At 46.5% G+C, this 18,632-nt stretch overlaps 1 protein-coding gene across 2 annotated transcripts in view; it reads left to right on the top strand.

Annotated features, from left to right (window-relative positions):
* CCNY (cyclin Y) overlaps positions 1-16,008 on the top strand; it is a 213,668-nt gene extending 197,660 nt beyond the window's left edge. For both annotated transcript variants that reach the window (XM_004425203.3, XM_087420617.1), the window contains exons 8-10: positions 3,998-4,164; positions 11,834-11,996; positions 15,287-16,008. In XM_004425203.3, coding sequence (XP_004425260.1) covers positions 3,998-4,164; positions 11,834-11,996; positions 15,287-15,403 — 447 coding nt within the window. In that variant the 3' untranslated portion in view covers positions 15,404-16,008. The remainder of the gene's footprint in view (positions 1-3,997; positions 4,165-11,833; positions 11,997-15,286) is intronic.
* Positions 16,009-18,632: the final 2,624 nt, after the last annotated feature.

Here is an 18,632-nt window from a genome sequence, read left to right as displayed (position 1 = left end):
CTCGCACAGAGGTCCATATAGTGCAGTTAGAGCCATGCTTCGGAACTGCCTGGGCTCATCTGAAGGTCCTCCCTACGGCCTGGGCTCAGCACAGCTGAGTGGACTCCTTCCTCGGGAGCTGTCTCCTCTGACTTCATTGTTCACCACGGCACCTGGCTCACAAACCAGGGACTCGGTGTTACCTTTGAATCCACTCTGTCTTTGTAAATTCACTTCCTTTTCCTGAATGCCATTATTTGTTAGCTAAGTCCCTTACACAAGAAATCCACCTCCTGTAGCTGTGTTCCAGAGCCAGAGCTCCTCTGGAGATGCTGTCCCTTGTTCCTTCTGCAGGAACGTGTGTCCATTGAGCCAGCAGTCAGGGCCCACGCCCTGCCCTAGCATGATGCCAGACGCTGGGCACATAGTGGGAGAGAGACATGGACCTTGTCTTCAGGGAACTTTTGGTCACTAGGGGAGAGACCAGTAAGAAGGCAGCTACCTGTCCTGAGATACGCAGACCAGGGGGGCACGTGGGAGGGTCACCCACATTAACCAGGGGAAGTCAAGGCAGGCCCGCCGTGTAATGGTTTCTGTTTCATTACTTTTCGGTAAATGTAGGGCCTTGTCTCAGTTTGTTGGCTGTTTTGTCTTTGAAATGTGTTAGTGATTTCTTCTCGTGAGTTAGACTTTGTCCTTTAGTACAGTGCCCCTGATCCATTCTGGGGAACACCTGCTATCTGAGATTAGTGTAAGAATCTAGGCTTTTAGGATTAAAAACAAGAATGCTTTTTCATTAATGAAGCTTGGAAAATAGAACAATAACCTGTCTAAGCAAAAGAACCCTTATTCATCTATTGTTCAGCAAACAGTTGAATACCAACCCCCCGATCTTGGCCAAGCCCCTATTTCAGGGGAAGAGGCAGACAAGGTTCCGAGCCCCCTCTCCAGCTGGCGTTCACCGTTGCCGCTGCTTCGTGGACAGCAGACTGGTGCAGACTGGCTAAAGAAGCCATAGGAATCTCCTGCTGCTTTGCAGGGAGCATGTGAGCCGCTGATTTAGGGATGAAGGGAACCAGGGGAGGCTCTGCGGAGGAGCTGCTAGCTGGTGGACTTTTCTTAATCCGCCCAGCATTTTGCTTCCATTAAGGGTCATTTCTCCTTCCCTCCCTCCCTCCCTTCCTTCCTCCCTTCTTCTCTCTGCTCCCTCCCCTCTCCCCGTCTCTCCCTCTTCTCCCTCTCCCTCCACTCTCTCTTCTCAATACCCCATCCCTGCTGCCTCCTCTGCCCTTCTCCACCCACACAGTCACTGTGTGGAGTGTGCTTGCTGCGCTTGTTTCACTTTTTACTGAGAGAGAGACCACTTCAATTTCCTTCTCCTATGCCCTGTATAATATTATAAGCCCAATTCAGGCACTTACAGTCACCTAGCTTTGCCTTGTAGATTCTTCTCCAAACTATTACAAGACTGAAAAGCAGAACATACCAGATTTTATTCCTCCCTCCAGACGTTAACACAGGAGGGGCTCTCAAGGCTCAGGCCTGGCCCTTTCTTGTCTCTCTCTGCCCCTCTCCCAGGTCATCAGATCCACGCCCAGGCTTAATTCTGTTTGTATGTCTCGGACTCCCAGATTTCTATCTCATTGCTGTTGCCTTTGAGCTCCAGCCCAGCATGTGCCCTTCCTGCGTGGCATCCTCTGGGATGGCTCAGACATAAAATGTCCCAAGTCAGACTCGGAATCATCCTTCACCAACTTCTTGCTGCCCTGTGCACCCAGTCTTAGGGGCATCACCCATCCAGCTGCAGAGGCTGCAAGTCTCCCACAGCAGTCCACCTTCTGAGGTTGCTGGGCTTACTGGAATCTCTGGACTAGGCCTCTCGTCTTCTCTGTCATGTTCCCTGTTCAAGCACTGGTCCTCTCTGTTAGGACCACTTCAGTAACCGGAGGGCCTCTTCCCGTCAGCTCTGCTCCTTTCCAGCCGAGGCGGTCAGCACCACCCCTCCTGTCCGCAGTGTTCAGCATAGTGCCTGCAGAGAGTGAGTGCTCCGTGCTTAGACAGTAAATAATGGATTAAGTCCACTTGTTCGACCACACCTCTCATTTGTCTGTTCTCATCCTGGGACCTTGTTGTTGTGTAATTGTTAGTCTGCTTCTGGCGTCATCCTCTTCTGATGTATTCACGTCATTTAATAAACTTCTCCCAATCAATCTGTTAATTACCCTCTTTCTCAAGAACTTTCTGAAGTGCAGCCTCCTCCCCAAAGCCCTAATGATAGAACAGTTGTGGATTCTTCCTTTTTTTTTTTTTAACTTTTCCCGTGCTATTTGTGAACATTGATATTGTTTAGCCAAAAATAACCTATATTTTATTTGTGTATTTAACATTCCCTTTTCCACACATGCCTTTTTTTGCATGTTGTAATATTTAAGACTTTACAGACATTATAAGCTGTGAATAATTCTGACACTACGTAGATTTCATCTGCCTTAGAAAGCAAGTTCTTTAAAAAGAATGGGTGATTAATTTCGTTTGTTTCTTTCTGATGCAGTAGTTCTACTTTGTAAATGTATTTGATAAAAAACTGTAGATATAATAATTCCATGGCTCAAAGAAGTGTGAAACATACTAACAAACACGCTTGCTAAAGGAAACTGTAGGAGACATTCTTACCTTGTGACCTAACTTAATTGATGGGTTTTGTGGGCATTTCTGATGTCTATCTTCAAACTAAATCATGCCAATTTAGAAATCCTATGTTATTTTGGTTTCATTTTCCAACTTCAGCAGAAACTATTTCATTGTAACTATTTAAAATGGGTTTATCAAACCAAAACCACAATGGGGTACCACTTCACACCTGTTAGGATGACTGCTATCAAAAAAACAGAAAATAACAAACGTTGGCAAGGATGTAGAAAAACTGGAACTCTTATGCATTGCTGGTGGGAATGTAAATGGTGTAGCCACTGTGGAAAATAGTATGGTGGTTCCTTAAAAAATTAAACATAGAATTACCGTATGATCCAGCAATTCTACTTCTGGGTACATACCCAAAAGAATCAAAAGCAGGGTCTTGAACAGATATTTGTACACCAGTGTTCACTATAGCAACATTCACAGTAGCCAAAGGGAAGAAACAACGCAGATGTCCATCAGTGGATGAATGGATAAACAAAATGTGATATATACATATAATGGAATATTATTCAGCCTTAAAAAGGAAGGAAATTCTGATACATGCTACAACATGGATGAACCTCTAGGACATTATGCTAAGTGAAATAAGCCAGTCACGAAAGGACAAATAGTTTTGATTCTACCTGTATACGGTACCTAGAATAGTCAGATTCATAGAGACAAGAAGTAGAATGTTGTTTGCCAGGGTGGGAGGAGGGAGAATGGCAAGTTGTTGTTTCATAGGTACAGAGTTGCAGTTTTGGATGATGAAAAACTTCTGGAAATAGAGATGGATGGTGATAATTTCACAACAATGTGAATGTACTTAATGCCACAGAAGTGTACGCTTAAAAATGGTTAAATGGTAAATTTTATATTATATATATTTTTCCACAATGAAGAAATGGATTTATCAACATTGCATGTAAATCTACAATTACCTCAAAATAAAAAGTTTAATTAAGAAAAACTACAGATAGAAAAAAAGATAGGTTCATTTCCTTCACATTCATGGCTCTCTTTGTTGGCACATTTGTTGTCTGTTGAATTTGTGTTGATATCTAGTTGATAGAGTGAGGTAGAAAGTGTGGCTCCTGGAGCGTGTTCCTGCCGGGAGTCTCTTACGCTGCAGCTGCGTCCACACTGTCCAGGTGCAGAGTGTGCCCGTTGACGTCAGACTCGCTGAGCCCTGTGACTTGTTGAAAATGAGTATGATCAAGTACTACATCCCTGGCTAAAGGCTGGTGAAATGGTAAACAGTTTTAGAATTTTATGTGGGCTAGTGTGTGAGAGAAAGCACCTCGAGTCCTTTAGCTCTGGCGTTTTCCTGTCTTCCCAGGTATACCTTGAAAGACTTTTAACCTATGCAGAGATAGACATCTGTCCAGCCAACTGGAAGCGAATCGTTCTGGGGGCGATCCTGCTGGCCTCCAAGGTGTGGGACGACCAGGCTGTGTGGAATGTGGATTACTGCCAGATCCTGAAGGACATCACGGTGGAGGACATGTGAGTGTGTGTGTTGTGTGTGGGGGGTGTACTCAGTATCTCAGGGGGCCTATGTGGGAAGGACAGCGCATCCGTTTTTCAATGACTTGTATAGTATAGAATAAATGAATTTGACCGAGTGTCTCTTGTGGCTGACAAACCAAGGACACGGTTGTGGCATATTATATGCAAAAACCTGTATTTCATTGTGGATCATGAATAGGTGCTAGTAACACTTTCTGGTTTTGTGAGGCTGCATTACTGAAATTATGTTATAGGCAGAGTCTTTTACCTTCATTAGAGAGGTGTAGACCGGGGCTGGACATTCCAGCTCTGGGTCTCGCTGCAGGCTGATAATGGAGAGTCCCTGCGTCGCACCTGTCTCTTGTGGGCAACAGCCTGCCCAAAAAGTGGAGGAGCTAAAATAGTGTCTTTGTCTGTTTAGTTTCAGAGGGAAGAGTTTCCCTGCTGTTGGCATGTTTTTGCAAGTTCACTTGCTTAAAATCAGCATTCTGCCCCTGAGGCCTCTCTTCTCTCCTCCTTATTAGGCTGCGTGTTCTCCCCCAGCTGGGCTGGAGCCCCCACAGCGCAGTGAAAGTGCCGTAAGGCCTGGGGGCCTGTCCGCACCCACAGGACTCCTCAGGTGGAGGGTTCGGTCCTCAGGTCCAGGTGGGGCGTAAGCAGGAGGCCTGCAGGCCTGTCCTCTGGCTCCCTGGGGTCTGGAACACTGGGAGCGGGTGCAGAGCCTCTTAGGAGGGAGGAGCTGGGAGAAAGCACCCAGTCAGGATGAACTACGTGGAGTTCCTTATAGTTTATATGCACTTCTGACACTAGACTTGCTAAAATGTGTCTCCTCTTGTTTGTTTGGCATCCTCGAGGAAGCTTTAGGCTGGAGGAGGTTCCCAGCTGTGTCCCAGTCCACACCTTTGACCTGGGGTGTAGGATCTCACGGTGCCTGTGACTGCAGCCTGTGGGTGTCACGTGGGTGTGCTGGTTCCGGATCCCTCACCAGGGCCCTCCTCGCCTCTGGTTGTGGGTTTGCCGGGCACCCCGTTTTGTGGTGCGCTTTGAGGCACACTTGTTGACGCTCTTAGGGCTCTGCTGCAGAGCCTATTCCTGCTGCAGACCTACGACACCCCTGCTTGTGTCTGGACTTCCTTACTGTGAACAGTAAGGGAAGCATAAAGAAGTGTTTGATACTAAGAAAAATAAAATTCTTGATTCTATTTCAAGGTGAAAACAGCTACTAAAATAATTGTCATTCACACAGTACAGGAGACGGACATTTGAGTGAAGATGGCAAGAAGTGCTGACTAGTCTCCTTTATTGGGTTACTCTCCCATCCTTCCCTGATAGCAGTGCACACTGAGTTGCGAGCCCAGGAGTGCCGTCACAGCTGTCCCTTCTTGTTTGTGTGGAGTAGCCGATGCAGGGCTGGTGACACCGTGTGAGTGGTGGCGCTCGTGTTCTGCAAGAGCAGGCAGAGGGCTTCCCCAGAAAGTGCCTGCTGAAGTCATTTATGTCCCAGCTATTTCCGAAAGGAAGTGAGATACAGATGTAAATTAGAGATACCGCAGAAGCATTAGAACAAAAGAGAACAGAGAACATGAAGAATGAAGAGCGTGGGGTGGGGGGAGACTCCTTTTGTGTTCTTGTCCTTAATCCACCAGGTTTCATTCACCAAAATGCCGGCAAAACTGAATTTTCATGTAGATTTAGGGATTATGGAGAATCCTTTTATTTTATTTAAAACCTTGAAGAAATGTTTATAAATTATATATGAGGAGGCCCTCATTGTCCAGTTCATCATACCTCGATTTGATCCTGTCAGTAACCCTGTAATACATGTGCTTATGTCTCCACTGGACACAGGCCTGGAGAGGTTAGATGATGCCCCGGTGGAACTAGCAGGCAGGGAAGTTCATCCCCAGCATCCTTAGCCCCAGAGACCATTACACAGTGGTCAGAGGTGACAGCAGTGGAGACGACGCACACCTGTCCCCAGGCTCCCTGGGAAGGTGTTTTAACTAAATGCCTGCAATAGTCAGTTTTTAATTTGTCATTCTCTCCTTGAATAAAAAAGTAAGAGGGTAAAAATAACAGGTAATTTGGAATTCTAGATACTTAGGTTCTGTTCATTGAAGTTATTACCAAGTTAGGAAAAACCAAACAATTGCCAAGAATATGTAAACATTATATTTAATATTATATAATATTAATATATATTATATGTTTTAAATATTATAATATTTAATATATAATGTTATATATTTATAAATATTTTTAAATAGCAATAATAATAGTCATCGTCCTCATCACCATCATGATGCTAATAATGGCAGCCATCCTTTATGGAGCAGTTTCTAGCCCAAAAGGGATAATTTTTGTGTGTTACTTCATTTCTCACAGTTACCCATGAGGTAGTACTGTTACTCTCCCCGTTTTACAGATGAAAATGAGGCCCTGAGAAGTTAAGAAAGACGGCAGGTGACTTGGCTAGTTACAAAGCCACAATTTATATTTCTTCTCTTCTAAGCAATTGAAGCTAAAACTGTGTTCATTTATCTAATTTTTTATCTTAATAAAAAATGACAACTATTTTTTGAAAGTCAAATCCTTTTCCACACAGCGACATTAGAAAATGTTGAAATTAGAAAAAGTTGATTCAGCTAAAATTAAACTTAATATTAAGAATTTCTTTAATTATGATATTTTTAATTTTTGTTCTTTCGGTAGACAAATCTATACCTTAAGCAGTTTTCATTTATAATGAAGTTAGATTTTTTTGTCAGCTGCAAATAGTGAATGTTTTGTTGAGTGAAGCTGCTGCTTTATGCATTACTATTTCAAAAGAACCAGCACTGTGATCAGTGTAATAGTAGTCAGCATACATGTGAAAGTTCTATCCCATAATCTATCCGAAGAAGATTGACCATGTTTTGAGCCAGGTTTTGAGCCTGACCATTTTTTTGTCCCTTTCTTGGAAGCCATTGATGGCCAGGCTCCTGTCATCATGCCAGCCACTGGCTGAGCCCTGGCAGTTCCTCTGGCATTCCATGAATCCTCCAAAAGCCTGTGGCTGGGCATAGAGGAAGCGCTTTTGTTTTTAAAAGGTCAGATTGTAAGCAGTTTTTCTGAAGAAACTCCAGCGTAACGCCCTGCTCCATCCCCGTCTGCCAGGCTTGAGAAAGGTCATCAGTGGACCCAGCTCAGGGGACCCAGCCAGCAGCTGCCTGGGTGCCTCCCCTGTCCTGCAGAGCTCTGGGGACTGAGGCCTGAGCCACACTGAAGTCCTTCCTGTTCAAAGTGTTTGTTCTACCGTTTGTTCAAGAGCCACTGTGATCCATTTATCATGTGCTGTTAATCCGTTGATGTGTATTAACATGCTGTCAGAGCCTATATATTGTAAGAAAAGCTGATCAAACAATTGCATCTGTGCAGATTTGGGAAGGAGTATGCAGATTCCCCCCGCCAAGGACAGGAGGAAGCAGAGGGTTCTCGCCTGCGGGGATGTTCGCCCAGAGGGTGCTCTTGTGCTGCATGTTGACTATTCCTGACTCCAGCGCACCTGTGTCTCCGTATCTCTTTGTAGGGACAAGCCAGGTGACCATGACAGCAGAGGTCTTCATGCATTTGAGCTGTCCACTCCTGGAAGAATTTTGGAAAATGTTGTATCCTCACTTCATTTTTACATTGACATCTAAAAAATTTTCATCATAAGTTTCGATAATTGCAAAGGATGTCATTTACAGTATTTTTTATTTTTTTTTATTTTTTTATTTATTTTTTTTGTGAGGAAGATCAGCCCTGAGCTAACATCCGTGGTAATCCTCCTCTTTTTGCTGAGGAAGACCGGCTCTGAGCTAACATTTATTGCCAATCCTCCTCCTTTATTTTTTTCCCCCCTGAAGCCCCAGTAGATAATTGTATGTCATAGCTGCACGTCCTTCTAGTTGCTGTATGTGGGATGCGGCTTCAGCATGGCCGGAGAAGTGGTGCGTCGGTGCACGCCCAGGATCCGAACCCAGGCCGCCAGAACCGCTAAGCCATGGGGCCAGCCCTACAGTATTTTTTAAATTGTGTATTTTTAAGTTGAAAGTATCCATTGGAGACTGAATTCTGTAGTAATGTGATACACCCACCGTCATGCATTTTCTTACAGTTGGAAGTCTTATATTGTTCTCATTTCTCCTTGAATTCATTTTCTTTCTTGTTTCCTCTTACAGAAGTTTATTCCTCAAAACTCTGTAACAAAAATGTATATGTAAGTTAAAACTAGAATGTTGTTTTCTGGACTATAAGATTCTAATCTTCAGGTGAGTTATCATTAGTACACAATTGATCAAAACAAGATAAACATTATCAACTTGGTAAAATATAAAAAGTAAAATCTTATGGGAAATAATCTCTTAATGAAATAAGTAGCTTTTTTTCTCTGTTATATTTTTGTGTATGATTAGTACTTACTGATATAGTGAAATGAAATTCAGCATCAGTTTTAGTCCCATTTTTCTTTTCTTTAACATGAGAGCTGAGAGAACATACTCATGTAAGTAGATGAAATTACAAATTTTGTTATAACAGTGTTACTTGAGTCTTGAAACACTTTTAGAATTATATGCTAAAATCACATAGTCATCTATCAGTAAAAATTATTTAAATGAGCCTGCCACTCCTCCTTCAGTGTGTTAAAACAAAAATTGGACACCTTCACTTTAACGTGTACATTTATCCACTGATAGACACTTGGGCACTTGGGTTGCTTCCCCCTTTAGCTGTTGTGAGTAATGCTGCCCTGAGCATGGTATACAAATGTCTCTTCGAGCCCCTGCCTTCGGTTCTTTCGGGTGTGTACCAGAGGTGGAGTTGCTGGACTGGTGTCTGGTTGTGGAAGTGAGCCTCTTGTCCTGGGAAAGCGGGCAGGTTGTCAGATGATGAGAGCAGCTCTCTTCACTCTGTTTTAGAGGCCCATTTGCAAGTTCTAAATTGCACCACTTCAGTTGGGTTTCTTCACAATATTGATCTAATGTAACAAATATTTCTTTGTTTCTTGAGTTAAATTTATTTCTTATAAAGTTTTACACCAGAACTATTTCCTCATAATTACGCGGTTGAGGACATTAACTCCATCAAGCCCATTCTCTCTGCGTCACTGTTAGATTTCTGGTGATTTGTCACATAACAAGCTGTCATGTGTCCCTTTAAGATGTACTGCTACAGTTTAGAAATTCAAATTTTAAGAATTATTTTTATTTTCAAATCTTGTCTTAGTTTGAAAACACAGCAGCTCTAAAATCCTATTTTCCCCAGAGTTTAAACAGAAACATTTAAGAAAACATTCAGGAACATTTAAGAAAAGCTGGGAGAAGGCTGTTCCATTTTCCAAGGAACCCTGGGAAAATGCCACCTTGTTCAGAAACAGACTCCTCTTGGCTTTAATCGTAGTGTATCCCCTCCAGAAGAGGCATTGGTGTCTGTGCCATTTGGGGCAGGATTAACAAACTAGCTCTCTCATGGTAATTAAGAAGGCAAGATCTTAGTGCTGGGAGAATAAGACCTGCAGTGCCTCCTTTTGGCCAGCAGGCGGCAGTCTGTCCCCAGGCAGCTTCCCCTCACCCAGGAGAGCTCCTCTAGCCCGTTTGCTTTGACACTTTCTGGCCTTAGCAGTATTTTGACACTCTTGTTTTATTAAAGTCATATCTGGGTTTCAGTATTTCACAGGATGATCTTGTATTAAATCTCATTTAAATGAGCCATAACTAAAAGTCATTTAAAATAAAAATCATACCAAATAAATAAAAGTAAGTTACTTAAAGGTGTAAAATTTAGGATAATTTATTCTTTTTTGGGGCCTGGTAACTCCTTTCACGAGGCTGTGTAGAAATAGCATGGAAGTTAACGCTGTTTCTCCAGCTAAAAGACTTGAATGTGACTTCTTGGTCTTTCCATCTCAAGCACTCAGGCCTTCGAGAGCAGCTTGCTGATGTTTCTGAATTGTTACTTGCCCAGTAGCTTCTGTCTCTCTGGAGCCACCCACCCTTGCTCACATCCCGGCCTCCCTGTCCCTGTTGTGACAGCAGCACGAGACTGGGGCAAGTCCTCCTGGGGCTCAGTGGCCTAGTCTGCTCGTGCTCCAGGGGCGGCCTGGGGCTCAGGGACAGCGTGGGACAGGATGGTGCTGCGTTCGTCGGAGGCCTGGGAAGATGAGGTGCCAGCACACAGCGGCCGAGCTGGGGGCTCAGTGTCGGCGGAGTCGGCGGAGGCTGAGGCCAGGGTCAGGAGGGCTGAGGCCGGGCACTCAGGACAGGGCTTGTCAGTGGTCAGCCCCACCTGCAGGAGACAGTGACCAGTGTGTCCTGTCTCCTGCAGGTTTGTGGGTGGTTTGAGTGGCCCCCTGCGGGGAACACCCCGCCCCAGCCCTTGTTCCTCTCCACCAGAGCGCCACGCTCCCACACTCAGTCAGCTCTCCCTTCTGGGGGAAGCCTTGCCTGATCCTGCCGCCCAGGCTGAGCTTGGGCCGCTCCATTCAGTAGCAGTAATTATTGAGCACCAACTGTATGTTAGGGACTGTGCTAGGGGCCGGGTGTGTGAAATCAGGTGGCTATGAGGAGACAAGTAGGGGAGACTGAGGCAAGGCAACAGGAATAGTAGAGTGTGATGAAGGACAGAGATGGAGGCCGTGTTGTGTGCGGTGGGAGCACAGGTGCTTCCAGGGGAGGTGGTGCCGATTCAGAGTCCGGGCCAGCACCCATGATGCTCAACGAGCAGGTCGTCACTGAGGACTTTCTCCCCCAGCTAGTAACTGTCAAGAAATAAACCTAATTAACAAGATGATGGACACGGGCAAGTTCTCAGAGTAGAAGTTGTAAAATTTATGCTGGCTCCCCGTCATTTGTTATCATCACATGTAAGTGGGTTGGCCAGGTGGATCTTAGCACCTGCGTCGGCCCCTTTACTGACCAGTCTCCACAGTTGAGTGGTTCTCAAAGTGTGGGCCGGGCCCAGCAGCATCGACGCCCGGCATCTGGTGGGAGCTTGTTAGAAATGACTTTCTCTGACTCCACCCCAGACCTGCTGAGTCAGAGACGGGGCTGTGTCTTCACCGGCCCTCCCGGAGGCTGGATCACGCTCAGGTTTGGCAACACTGCTTTTATCCTTCAGAATTGCTGAGTTCCCTTTGTAAGAGGGTGGTGCTGGATTTGCCCCCTCCCCTGTGTCTCAGGAAGTCCCCCCAGCAGCTCCTCTCCTCTTCTACCAGGAGGTGGGGAAGGGCAGTCCTCTAGGTCTAACAGAGCCGGGTCCTCTCCTCCGGGCGGCCGTCTGGGCCCTCACTGACGCCACTCGACAGCTCTTGACGGCTTCATCTGCCCCCTGTCTGAGCCGAGGGCTCGTGCTGAGATCTGTGTGTGTTCTCGGTCTCAGTGAAGTGAATCACCCTGAGGCACTTCCTGGTGATCATCTGCATTAATCAGGCCTCATCCTTCTGGGCACCTAATCAAGTGGATTCAGCTTTTATTACCAATTTGGTGGTTAAACTGCAACTCTGGTGTCCAAACAGGCAATTAATTACATGGCTTTTCCCCCTGGAGGATGCGATTTTCTGGAGTCTGGTCTCTAGCAGCTTGCCTTGGCACGCCACGCAGCCTGGTGCAGCAGCTCAGCCTGTGCTGTTTTTGTCTTTGCTTTGCAGGAACGAGCTAGAGCGACAGTTTCTTGAATTGCTCCAGTTCAACATCAACGTTCCTTCCAGTGTTTATGCCAAGTATTATTTTGATCTTCGTTCTCTGGCAGAAGCAAACAACCTGAGCTTTCCCTTGGAGCCCCTGAGCAGGGAGAGGGCTCACAAGCTTGAGGTACGATGCTGTAACATGTCAGTCTTGGTGCACTGCTGCAGGTGCAGCGTCTGGGTACCACAGAAGTGAGTGGCCACACAATACCTTCTCCCACAATGTGGCGTCGGAAGATAAGGACAAGGTACCTTAATAGCTAGTCAATTAATTTAGTTAATTCTAATTTGTGTAGCCTCATATTTTTAATAACCTTAATATCAGTTTTTACTCAATGTGCATTGATTCTATTTTTTAAATCAAAGATTCTTTTAAACCCCTATTTTTAAAAAAATTATAAGCCCACCAAAAAAATATTTCCCAGCATGCACTTTTTGTAAGGAAAAGGATAGAAGGTGACCCTAATGATTAGGAATCAAAAAATCTGATTCTGCTTTTTATTCTTTCAGAATATTTTCTCCACAGCCCAGTGAGAGCAGGGCCAGCTCCGATGGTCTTGGTCTTGTTTCAGGTCAGCCAGATTGTGAGCCTGAACCCTTGGTCTGGGTGTAGGGCCTTCACTGTTAAGCTGTATGGCCTTTGTGTCTCCTACTGTATGTAGCTCAGCTTCCTATTTGCACCTGGCTCTTCCTGTCTGACTTTCTGACAGGAAGAAAAGTGGCGAGTGGTAGGAAGGCTCACTGGTGAGACCCCTTCTCCAGGCCCTCTGCACCTTTATCCCCAGGTACCGTCTTGGTCTCATCCGGTAGAACCTTTGACCAAAGCAGTAGATGGCACAGTCATGTCCCAAGCTTGGCGACCCAGGAGTCTGTGGTGCCCCATTGTCATCCCCTGTCGAGTGCAGGGTCAGGATGGCCAGAGTGTGATCTAACAGGGTTAATAGCTGAGAACAACACAACGTCTCGAGGTGGGGGAGGAGGGTTATCGTGGATTACAAGCTTAAGAAAGCAAAAACATTAAATAACATTTGTAGAAGTAAAAACTTTAATCGCAAGAAGGAAACTTAGTGAAACTATGCACAAGACTGGATGCACAGCTCTGGGTTTAAAATAAAAGTCCAGCGAGCTTTTCAGAACTCAGCCACTTTGTTGTCATTGTGTACCAGCCCTTAGATGACAATGCTCCTCTAAGCCTCCCGCTTCTATCTGAGAGTAGAATGGAAGCCCTCCTCTGCAGGGCTTGCTCCGAGGCAGATGTGGTCAGACCTTCACAAGTACACACATGAGACAGAATTAGGCTTCACGGTGAGCGTGAGCCCCACTCCAGCCTGTGCAGCTGTCCCCGGCACCCCTAGTCTGCTGAAGTGGGCGCCAGCCGCTCCTCTGGTGCTGAGGAGAGGAGCGTGGAGCTCCTGGCAGCCACTTGGCCCTGCAGGAACGCTGGCCTATGGCTCTCTCAGGGCGGTATCTAGTGTCTCAGGGCAGCCAGATGTTGAGCGCAGGCTGGCTGAGACTGGGCGTCAGTGCCTGCTGTCATCTCGTTAGGCTGTCTGAGGGGGAGGAAGACAGAACTCACCTAATTTTTGGCAGTGTTGCGTGGCCTAGAGAATGAGCCTGAGCCAGCCTGCACGTAGGCCACCATGTCAGCCTATCCCTGGCCGCTCTGCTCCCTCCACGCCTTGCTGCCGTCCAGTGGCCGTCCCCCGCAGTGTCGCCCACTCCGCCATGCTGCACCACGGACTGTGATTTCCTGTCCCTGCGGAGAACGCCCACCCCTCCTGATAATTTCCTCTTCCTCCTTCAAGCAAACCCCTCGGAGGCTCATTCTGATGTCCATCCTCAGTCATGCGTCCCTTCAGGGACTCCCTAGAGTAGAAGCAGTTGCTCTGTCCCCTCTGTTCTGGGTTCTTTGAACATCCCCTGTATGTCCGTGCCTCTGTGATGTGCGGATCTTGGTTGGAACTGACACGTCTGTTCGACACCTATTTACACATGTTTACTCGGGGGACTCTGAGACCAGGTGCTGGTTACAGGCAAGCCCTGGACACCATCCTGAACAAAACCAGTAGGCCCTGCTCTTGTGGAGTTCACGTTCTGCTAGAAGGAGACAGACAGTCAGCAATAAACATAATCAGTGAACTTGCCCCTGTGTTAGATGGTGAGTGAAAAGGAAGAAGTGAGCAGGGTGTGGCTGTGTCAGGAGCCTTGTGGCCTGGGCGTGAAGACTGGAGAGCGCGGGGCGCTGAGGGCAGAGCTGCTGCAAAGCCCGTGGGGATGGGCCAGTGGGGGGCCACAGAGCGGGGTGCGTGACAGGGGCAGAAGTATAGGGAGGACATCCAAGAGTGAGGGGGAGGCAGGGAGACCAGCAAGAGCCGACGGTGGTCTGACCAGGCCATGTGGCACGGGCAGAGGGCAGTGCCTTTGGCCCTCGACTGTGGCTTCTTGGCGCGTGGGCGCTGTGCCTGTCTCCCTAGCCCAGCGTGGTCCGCGGCTTGTCGCTTGAATTGTATAGAAAGCGAAAGACCCCCCCCCTTTGCCTCATCGTGGGCGAAGTACCCCCACCCCGGTTATCTTGTCAGATGGCAAGGTGAACGTGACTGGGACAGGCCATCTGCGATGGCGGTGATGGGAGCCGGCCCCCCTCTGTCGTCCACATGCTCTCAGCCCTCGCCTGATGGCAGCCGTGGGAGAGCCGTGGCTGGGCCCAGACCCCCAGGGAAGGCCTGGCCTTGCTCATGGCCAAGGCACTCCGCCTGGGGGCTCACTGTCCTCACTGACAGCATGAGGACGATGTTGATGATCTCCACATCCCGTGTTTCTGTAGTCCCCTCTTGGTTCCCGTCTACAGCCGTCATCTCAAGCTGACTCAGACACTGGGTCACGTGCTCTGACTCGGTCTCTAGTTGGTGCTGGCTGCCAAGCGCAGGGCTCTCCTCCCTGCGGCCCAACACGGAGCTCCACTGCTTCACAGCAGCCCTGCGAGGAGGGCTGTCATTACCCCATTTGCAACGGGGATGCTAAGGACCTGACACAGTGCCCATGCCCAGGGTCCCATACCCCTAAGTGGGGAGCCAGCCCTGAAGCCGGGCCTGGCTGACCCCCAGGCCACACTGTCTTCTCATTGTTCGCACTCTGAGATCTTTCCTCAGCTAGACTGTGAGCACCGTGGAAACAGGGACTGCTTCTCCGCCTCCTTTGCCCCCCACTGCAGCCAGCACAGGTCTGGGCCTGGGAGGTCGACTCCACGGGCAGGGACTCCTGCTGCTTCTGTTTACGCGCGTCCTCAGTGCCTAGAGCGATGTGGGCACACGGTGGTGGTCGGCGTCTGATGAGTGGGTGGACAGGGCAGCTTCGAGGGCGGTGGCACTCGCCCCCGAGTCCGGCCCTGACCTCAATTGTCTCTCTCCTGCCCCACAGGCCATCTCTCGCCTCTGCGAGGACAAGTACAAGGACCTGAGAAGACCCGCGAGGAAGCGGTCAGCAAGTGCTGACAATCTGACTCTGCCGAGGTGGTCACCGGCCATCATCTCCTAACCGGCGTCCCCACAGGAGGCCGTACCATCCCCCAGTTTCTCCTTCAGTTTGAGAAAAGACAGACTTGGGGTGGTTTTGTTTTTGTTTTTCCTTTCCTTTCCTTTTTAAATGCATAGCTCCGCCAGGCTGCCTGGGTGACCGCCTCTTGAGTGGCCCACACACAGCAAGGCTGCGGGGAAGAGAATCGGTATTCTGGAAGTCCTCGCCCACCTTCCCCACGTCGTGAACAGCACGTCTTCCTGGAGGAAGAAGACTCTCCTCCCGGAGGAGTAAACGAGGGGCGGGGGAGTCGTGTGGAGGTGGGGAAGGTGGCGACGCGGCCTGGCCATTTCCTGGGTGCCTCGCCATTGGCAGAGGGTACGCCGGAGACACAGCCGGGCTAACAGTGGGATGTGCGTTAGAGACAAGCGCCACGTTTGTCCCTCCACTGGGATCAGTGTGTAAGACTTCTTGCATTCCTTCTTGCTGCTTTTTTGGGATTTGGGGGATTTTTGTTTTTATTCTGTTTTGGTTTTGGTCCCACAGAGCAGAGAATATAGTTTGTACCCACCATGGCGCAGACATCCAAATAAATAGTGCTGGTTGTTCTCTCCGCACTCCTCCTGCGAGCTGTCTTCTGAGCTTTCTTCCTCACAGTGGGATGCGCTTCCTACGTTTCTCTACACCCTTATTTTATACGGTTTTTCTTCAACAATGGCAAAATTAACTTGACTGTAGTGCTGAACCAAAAGTGTCCATTTCCCTCCTATTCCTCACCCCAAGAAAATTCTAGATCACATGGGTGCTTGTGCCTTCCGATCTTCTTGCAGTTGTTGTTTTTGCTCTGACCGGAAGTCGTAGTTACAAGTCAGTCAGACTTGGTGGCTGAAGGAACAGTGTGCGGCGAAGGGCGGCCTGCAGCCGGGCTCTCCAGACTGCTGGTGTCTGCCCGCGGACGTTGATGAGGAGCCGTGTCTTTGTGCTCCCTGCCCCACTCACTGCTCCAGTTCCGCATCCATTGTTGCAAGCAATATTCTTCTCAATTTTATATGTTTACTTTAAATCAAAGTTGGTCTATTTGTATAAAATTTTTTAAAAATCTAAAATAAAAAAAAACAAGGGGGGAGATTCCAGTGGGAAGATCATGGAAGGGCAAAATGTTACCATTTACTGAGTTCACAGAATGATTGAATAAAAAACTCAGCTTGCATTTTCATTGTGGGTGCTTAGAGAAGTTACACAAATTCAAACTGTGAAGGTGTACGCTTCATTAATTATGGCCACACTTTTTCGTTTTTTGACTAACCCCAATTTCCTTATGGGCTAATGAAAATCTTTTATATCAAGTAAAATAAAAGTAAGTTTAATGATAGAATCTGAGTCAATGAAGCACATAATGCTTTGGGTGTTTGCATATTTGCTTGGGTCACAATGACAGAAGTTTCTAAGTTTTTTCCTTTTTCAAGTATCTGTGAGGCAAATGGCAGCAGACGATCTGTGTTTCACCCTCCTCCTATGTGAGCTTGGAAAACTCTGGAATCTCCTGTTACTAGTCGTGAGTATCCTAAAATCATGCACCTGATCCCCAAGTGTGCCTGCGCCCTATGAAACGTGCTTTGGAAAAGGAAGGGGCTCGAAAGTTGAAATCCCAAAAACACCAGGCAGAAAGTGCTAGTCAGGTTTCAGTGAACTTGGTATCGTGTGAACATAACTGTTAGGGCCAGAAATATTGTCAAGTTCTTTCTGGCCTAAACTTTCAAAAGCAAACAAATAGAATATGAAAAGTTGATTATCTTTCCATTGTAATTGTGTTGATATACTCTGTGTGGGTACCAAAATCAGCTTCTCTCTTCAAGTAAGAGTTGGATTTAGAACTTTAGAGATCTGAAAATATCATTTTATATTCCCTAGTCTATATAGCTTAAAAAGGGACGTATTTTCTTAGCTGAATACGAATACCTCTCAAGCGTAAATTAGTTCCTCTCATGTAAAGTATCTTATTTTACCGATCATTTCAGGAAAGAGGTTCTGCTGCCTTTAAAGCAGAAATCTTATTTTTATCCCTTTTATTTGAATGAGAAAGATTTGAAAATTGAATTATGTAAATATTTCAATGCATCTGCTATTATTTTGTGGAGTTTATTAAACTACTTTAAAAAATTGTATAGTCTATTTATTGTATGTATGTACATACAGTCCAATAACTTAAAATTTAAAGTGGATTCCATAAAACCCGGCTCAGTCTTGTTTAGACTATTGAATATTGTTTTAGCCTTGTGCACTGGACTCTACCTCTGTATAGGAGAATTTTCCATATTCATTATAAGTACTGATCTGTATTAATGGGTTATGTTTCTTGCACTAAGGAATTCTGGACTCGGCTGAGGGTGTAGACAGTTTTGCTTTTGCAGTATGAGTTACTCTACACACAGGTGGATACTTTAGGTTTGTTTTATTTTTCTACATGATGATGAAGACTTAGATTTTGTTCTCTGGTTTGTTCTAAGTTTGCCAAAAAAAAAACGTACAGTACAACAACCAGTACAGCACCTATTGATAACTCATAGTGACTGTAATGTGTTTGCGAGGTGATTCGATGCCCTGCAATTAAAGCTGTATTGCTATTTAGGAATACATCGTCGTAGTGTAGTTTTTGAACGGACAGTTTTCATTTTTAATACAAGATGAAGAAAACCACACAATTTGTTAACTTTAATTTTAGATTTGACTTAAACAACAAATAAAGGCATTGGGAGAATAAATATATATCCCAACCAGTTTTGGGGGGTTTGTTTTACTTTTTTTTTTAACTGGGAAAAGGGAAAGAAGTCAAGGACTTAAAATCAAATTGGAGGGCAAGGTGGGAGATCCTACCAAGATCTGAGACGTGGCCTGTGCCGTACACACTAGCTGAGGCCGGTGTCCCAGCCTCGCCCCGTCATCTGGCTCTGCTCCTGGGCTGGCTCTCCTGACCTCCCTCTCTTGGTCTTGGGCAGAGGTCTCCCCATCCTGGGGTTTCCCTTGGTCCTGGGGATTTTGATCCTCAGCTGAGCTAAAAGCCGAATTTTGGGAGTGATTTCTGTCATTTCCAGCTGCTTTTGGTAACCTCTCACCAGGGGGCCATATTTTACAGCTTGAATTTTTTAAACAATAAAATATAATTCTGGTTCATTGTAGGTACTTAATAAGTGTTGAATAAATAAATACGTAGAACAAACTGCCTGCCTTCCTGCTCTGTTTTTTTGAATAT

The sequence above is a fragment of the Ceratotherium simum genome, chromosome 32, assembly GCF_057802395.1.
Source record: "Ceratotherium simum simum isolate JZ-2026a chromosome 32, ASM5780239v1, whole genome shotgun sequence".
In the NCBI taxonomy this organism is placed as follows: domain Eukaryota; kingdom Metazoa; phylum Chordata; class Mammalia; order Perissodactyla; family Rhinocerotidae; genus Ceratotherium; species Ceratotherium simum.
Note: the sequence above shows the minus strand (reverse complement) of the source record. Positions and strands in the feature narration are given on the sequence as shown.